Raw genomic sequence first — 6,673 nt, 5'->3', positions numbered from 1 at the left:
TTTTTTCCTTCTGACTCCAGTGGCTGTCGTTATTTCATTCCAGTGATCTCCCTAAAGACAATCTTTGTATTATGGTCATTGTCCAGATTGTATGTTGGGCTCATTGTGCCATGGATCATAGACTGTTTACCAAAGCAGCTTGAGATGATCATTCTGTTTCTCTTTGATTCCTGCATCCCCTACACTGTTTAGATAAGAGGGTTTGTCAGAGAGGCTGGACTGGTCAGGATGGTAAATCCTGCCAAATACCTGGTATGTTAAGTCCATAGTGTGAGGGGTTCAAATTAGATGCCTGATAGGCATAGATAAAGGAATTGTTTTATTTCACTTTTAGATTTCCACTTTTGTTTCTTTTATTTTTTTAGTGCCAGTATTGGGACTTGACCTCAGGGACTGGACACTGTACCTTGGCTTTTTTGCTCAAGGTTGGTTGGCACTTTACCATTTGAGCCACAGCTCTACTTCTGGTTTTCTGGTAGTTAATTGGAGGTAAAAGCCTTACGGACTTTCCTTCCTAGGCTGGCTTTGAACCTCAATCCTCAGATTTCAGTCTCCTGAGTAGATAGAATTACAGGTGAGCTCCCAGCTCCAAGTTTAGATTTCCATTTTTAATGTAGGTATGCTCAGACTCACAGAATGTGTTTTGTCTTACCCTGAGGATAAAAGCTCTGGGAACATTTGAGACCGCATCCAGGTTGGAAGAGCAGGCGGGGGTCGGCCTGCGTGTCTGGTGACGTCTTTCACAGTTAGTTCCAGCGACAGCAGGCTGCACGGAGGAGGAATTTGGCCGGCTATTAAAGATGAGCTGGACTTGGGTATTTTATGAGTGCGAGGCTCCCGTCTTCCTTGGCATCAGGCCACTTTTAACTAACTCTTACGTGCCTTGAGACCAGAAACTAAGTGTGGGCCTGCCTGATTGGCGGGTCACCTCCGTCCACAGACAGCACAGCCTGAGACACGGTTTTCTTGCCATTTTACAGCTGCTGGAGGAAGGTGTAATTGGGCGAGGGCACTGCGAAGCCTGTTCTGCCATTGCTTTTTGATCTGCCTCGTGTGTGTGTGCGCGCGTGTGTGTGCGCGTGTGTGTGCATGTGTATGCGCGTATGTGCGTGTGTGCGTGCGCGTGTGTGTGCACGTGTGCGTGCGCGCTCGTGTGTGCGCGCGCAGTACACGCACTCGGTCCTGTTGTGAGCTATCCCTCTTTCCAAGGCCCGAGAACCTGGTCTAGAGCAAAGCGGGTGATTCTGTTATTGCCTCCGAGTGCAATGTCCTACTTTCAGGGTGGTGCTGGGGGGCTTCGTGAAGGACTTCACTGGTAGCCCAAATCCACCGGGGTGTAATTGTGCGGCCTTGCGTGTACCCAGGATGGACTCAAATCCGTGCAATTACGCCTTAACATGAAGGAGCCAGACGCGGGGGTCCCGCCGCGGGGCAGGAGCTCCGGGGCCTCCCCCGCGGAGCCCCGGTCTGCAGGGAGCGGGTTCCGGGGCGGCGGCGGCGGCTGAGACCGCGGCTGGCTGCAGGCGGGGACGGCGCGGGCTGGAGGACCCGGGGAGGTCGATGCCCCGCCGGACACAGCCGGCCGCACGCGGCCCCGGGCCCAGCCCGCTTCCTAGCGTCCCAGACGGCCTCACGCCGGCAGCCACAGTGGCTGCTGCGTGAGGGCGCAGCGGGATCGGGCGCAGCGCTCACCATGGGCTGCGCCGCGGGTCCCCGGCTCGCACGTGGCTGCCCTCGCGGCCCCGTTTTCCCCGCGTCTCACGGGGACCGGCACCGGCCCCCCCACGAACGCCCGGGGGCGTGGCCCGAGGAGGGGGTGGGCGTGGCCTCTGGGAGCAGCCCTGGTATTGGCCGTGAGGCCTGGGGGCGGGGCCTACGCTGGAGAAAACAGGCGCGCCGCCGCGGGCAGTCCCATCGCCGAGCCCGAGCTGCCGGGTCGCAGCACCGCGTCCCTGGTCGCCTCACTTTTATAGTCTTTATCTTCACTTTGGCGCGCCGCACCCCGGCCTTCCCGCGCCTCCGGCCCCGCACGTCCGGTCCCGCGTGGTGCAGCCCGGCCGCTGCGGCGATGCGCCTCATCCAGAACATGTGCACCATCGCCGAGTACCCCACCCCGGCCAGCGCCGCCGCCGCCGCCGCCGCCGACGGCTGCCTGGGGGTCGCGGGCCGCCGGCTGGTCAAGATCGCCGTGGTGGGGGCCAGCGGCGTGGGCAAGACCGGTGAGTCCGAGCCACGGGCCGGGGGTCTGCCCCCCCCCCCGATCCCCCGGGCTTTGCGGGTAACCGAGAGGAGGGAGGGCGGGGTCGGTTAACCCGCGTCCTCCCGCCCAGCACAGACCTGCGGGGACTGGCATCGGGGGTTCGAGGCCTCGGGGGTTGAGTCCGCCCCGGGGAGACCGTCTCCTGCGGGGAGGCTTCGGGGTGCCCCCGAGGGGGGCTGGGCCACCGGACCCTCCCGAGGTGGGAGCAGGGTCGGGGAGCCACGGGGAGGACTTCCCTGCGTGGCCGGCCAGGGAGCGCTCGGAGCGGGGTTGCGAGAGGGTTAACCCCGCTCCCTTTCCTTTGCTCTGACCCGCAGCTCTGGTGGTCCGGTTCCTCACCAAGCGATTCATCGGCGACTACGAGAGAAACGCAGGTGAGCCAAGTAAATGCCCGGAGGGAAAGGCGATCCCGAGGACGGCTGTTTCCCCGGTCTCGGTCGCTCCCGGGCCACGTCCGGCCCGGGGGTTCTGGCACCTCCCGAGCCCCGGGGCGCCCCTCCGTGCCCCCTCCCTCCCCACGCGACTGCCATCTGGCCTCGTTCCATTCCGGGACCATTCATCATCTTATCAAGTGCCCGAAAGTATTCCCAGTGGTGTGTTTGAACGACAGGGACCCCGGGTGGAAGCACCCTTTGTACTCCTGGGCCTCTCCCTTCAAAACATGCCTGCCGAAGTCATAAAAAAAAGAGAGAGAGAGAAAAAGAAAAAGAAAAAAAAAAAAGCTAGCCAGCTCCTCCCCCACCCCCTCCCTCTCCACCCGCCGCCGTTCAGAGTGACCTTTTAAAGCAAAGGCCAAAGGACAGCAGTTGTAAACCTAAAGTTCTCTTTTCTTCACAAAGAGACATAACTAGATGGCAGAGTTTTAGGAGGCTGAGTTCCTGAATAAATGAGAGGAACAAGTCTGCGGTGATTTTAAGAAATGCGACCTTTCTACCTATGCTGTTAGCGTAGGCAGTAATCTACAGGCAGAATGAAGTCCCTATAGGAGATTATTCGAAATGTTATAAAGGATAAAGGATAAAGCTTCTGCTTTAACGTAATACCAGTAGCTGTGTATTTACTAACCATATTTGCCTACTCATCTTTTATATATAGTGGCCAAAATGTTAACCTATGGCCAAAGAATGATTATATACCCAAGTCAAACAAAATCCACACATGCTAGACAGGAACTCTGCTTCAAGAAAGTATTCAAATACAAAAACTCTGTTTAAAATTAGACTTCAGTCTCCCAAATCTCACCAACTTTGCCCTGCTTTTAATAAATCCTAAGATGGTTTTAAAATGGCTGTTGATCTTTCTTTTTTAATCTAAAGAAAATTTCCAATACATAGAAATACACTGTGTGCCTTTCTGTGTTGAATACAGCTGGCTATGTTGTTTTAACAAAACAAAAACAAAAACACCCACAATCTCATTTTGTTGCCTTCTTAGGTAATCTCTACACAAGACAAGTCCAGATAGAAGGTGAAACGCTGGCGATTCAAGTTCAAGACACTCCAGGTATTCAGGTGAGAAGCTGTGAGATGGAAGGCAGCTGAGGGACTGGGGAAATGTTCAGTTTTCAAAGTACCTCCCTGAAGGAGAAAGGGATTTGGAGAATCAGGGCTAGACTTTTACATGTTGTTTGACACTGTGTGTGTGTGTGTGTGTCTGTTGTGGAGCCTGAACTCTGGGTCTGGGCACTGTCCCTCAGCTCTTCAGCTCAAGGCTAGAGCTCTACTTGAACCACAGTACTACTTCCGGCTTTTTCTGCTTATGTGGTGCGGAGGAATCGAACCCAGGGCCTCATGCATGCAAGGCAAGCATTCTAGCATTGAGCCACCTTCCCAGCCCCTGTTTGACACTTTGTGTCTGGCTGTTGGTCAGTTTTGGCCTGGCCTAATTTGGGAGATGTGGCTATGGCACGGGAGGATTTCACAGGACAGGAAAAACTAAAGTCAAACACTTGCAAATGGTAGTTTCCTTGTTCTGGTGAAAAAGGGTGTTGCTTTTTAAAAATGTATTTATGTGTTTTTATTTTAAACCATATATGTCTTTCACACTGAAAACCAAACATCTAGATAAGCGTCTTCAATACTTAAAATTACTTTGATGTTGTAGGAAGTTTCTCTGTAGACAAAAAGAGCCTGCTAGTGGTCCCCACCCCCTCCCTAAACTGGGCGGTTATCCAGGTTTAAATGCTTCCAGCTCCTATCTTTACTTCCCCAGACTTACTGTCTAGCCAGTTAATTTCCCATTTTGTGCAACTACAAAGTCTCTCTGCGTGGAGTTCTCTGCAGGTCAATTTTCCACTTGAGTGTTGTGAGCTGCACTGTTATTTATTCCAACTCTGTGCAGCTGGGTCAACATATTGTCAAGAAAGCTGAAGTGTGTGGGGATGGAACATGGTTTTGACCTGCAGCCTGGAACTGCGGTGGCAGGGCCTCTTTTGAACTCACAGTCCAACCAGGCCAGGGCTCTTTGCTGCTCTCCATGCCACTCACTTGGCCCTCACTGCTCTCTTTCAGGTCCATGAGAATGGCTTGAGCTGCAGTGAGCAGTTGAACCGATGCATTCGCTGGGCAGACGCGGTGGTGATGGTTTTCTCCATCACTGACCACAAGAGCTACGAACTCATTAGCCAGCTTCACCAGCACATCCAGCAGCTCCACCTGGGCACTCGACTGCCCGTGGTAGTTGTGGCCAACAAGGCTGACCTGTTACATATCAAGCAGGTTGACCCCCAGCATGGACTGCAGCTGGCCAGCATGCTGGGCTGCTCCTTCTATGAAGTGTCCGTTAGTGAAAATTACAACGATGTCTACAATGCTTTCCACGTCCTTTGCAAAGAAGTGAGTCACAAACAGCAGCCCAGCAGCACCCCTGAGAAGCGGAGAACTTCTCTCATTCCCAGGCCCAAGTCCCCCAACATGCAGGACCTGAAGAGGAGGTTCAAGCAAGCACTCTCTGCCAAAGTGAGGACTGTCACCTCTGTCTGAAGCAGGACCATTCAAGGGGGTTTGGTCATCCAGGAAGAGGGCCTAAGGTTCCTCCCGTGCAGGACTATTGTATGCTGGCCATGGTTCATGGTTCCAGAAAGGGCTGGAACAGAGAGGCCCTGGGGCCTGTGTAACTACTAGTGATGAGGAAGTGTCTGGAGCAGGGGCAGACAGACTAGGCCTGAATGAGCACCCCAGGCCACTGTGGATCTGTCACATGGACTTTGTTCCTTGTCCTGTTGAGTGGGGAGGGGGCAGACCCAGTTTAGGTTTTCTTCTTAACTACCTTGTAAAGGATGATCAGTTATAGGTTCATCACATATATGGGTGTGTTTTAGGTGGAATGAATGAACACATGATGCAGTCACATGTTTCCCCCTATCCTGTCCTTTCTTCCTTCTTTTTCTTTCTTTCTTTTCTCCTAAGAGGAGGAATTGCTTTCCTCTTACCAGTATGATTTGCATCTCTGGACCTCCATTTCTTACAAGATTCCCAGATTTTCTTTTTTAAGAACAAGGAAGAGCTTCCCACCCTCAATAAAGGTTGAGTTTGGGGCCAAAGGATTCTGTGTCCAGACGGCTAGGAGCTGTGGTCTTCAGGAAGGTGCTGGCTCTCCCGACAAGGTGTGGTGTGCTTAGCAGGGCATGTGCTGAGTAGCTGTGAAGAACTTCCATCCCAACTGACCAACTGTGAGACTGTATAGTTCTGTTTGTTTGTTTGTTTTTTTCAACTGTTACATCAGGTACCAGAAAAAGAAAAGTGTCAATTGATTTTGGTATAATTTGTGTAAAATGGCCCATGATGATGACATTGGGTTGCTTCCTAGGCCTGACCGAGTCATGGCTATGAGTGGCTGACATACAAAAATACTATCTTACAGTGACCAGATACAGGGGCTTCCTGCCAAATCCCCTATACAGATGCACTTTAAAAAGCCATTCATGCTTTGGCTGAAACTGTAATTAATTTATTTTATGTACAATAAATCTCATTTGAAAAGAGTAAACATCTGTCTTGGTCTTTATTGAAACATTTACCTTCTGCCTTTTAGACACAGTATTACTTGCACTTATGGCTTGCACTTATTGGGCACACTGAGTCAGTACCTGAGCCTTGCAGGGGTTGTCTCTTACGTCTCAAATCATTTTATTACCTCCTTTTATAGATGATGAAATCGGCTTGCCAAGCAAATGATGTAACTTTCAGAACCCTGATTGTGAATTGCAACTTGTGGATCTATATGAGGAGACACACATCCTCCTCCCTACCCATTTCCTCATGGTTCTCCTGGTCAACCGAAGACAAAGGGCAGACTACACATTTATCTCAGCAAAATCTTCGAGGATGTTCATGCTTCTGGCATAAGAAGTGTTTCCCTGATATTTTTGGAAAAGCCTCTTCTTGGGTATGCTGCTTCTAAAATTTTTATTCT

At 51.9% G+C, this 6,673-nt stretch overlaps 1 protein-coding gene across 1 annotated transcript; it reads left to right on the top strand.

The window, feature by feature from the left end:
* The first annotated feature begins 1,927 nt into the window (after positions 1-1,927).
* Rasl11b (RAS like family 11 member B) lies at positions 1,928-6,247 on the top strand. Its single transcript, XM_070012384.1, has 4 exons — positions 1,928-2,219; positions 2,578-2,634; positions 3,695-3,771; positions 4,771-6,247. The coding sequence occupies exons 1-4, from the start codon at positions 2,069-2,071 to the stop codon at positions 5,239-5,241; spliced, it is 756 nt and encodes a 251-aa protein (XP_069868485.1). The 5' UTR covers positions 1,928-2,068; the 3' UTR covers positions 5,242-6,247.
* The last annotated feature ends 426 nt before the right edge of the window (positions 6,248-6,673 follow it).

Source organism: Dipodomys merriami, unplaced genomic scaffold, assembly GCF_024711535.1.
Source record: "Dipodomys merriami isolate MVZ:Mamm:240054 unplaced genomic scaffold, mDipMer1.0.p SCAF_9, whole genome shotgun sequence".
In the NCBI taxonomy this organism is placed as follows: Eukaryota; Metazoa; Chordata; class Mammalia; order Rodentia; family Heteromyidae; genus Dipodomys; species Dipodomys merriami.
Note: the sequence above shows the minus strand (reverse complement) of the source record. Positions and strands in the feature narration are given on the sequence as shown.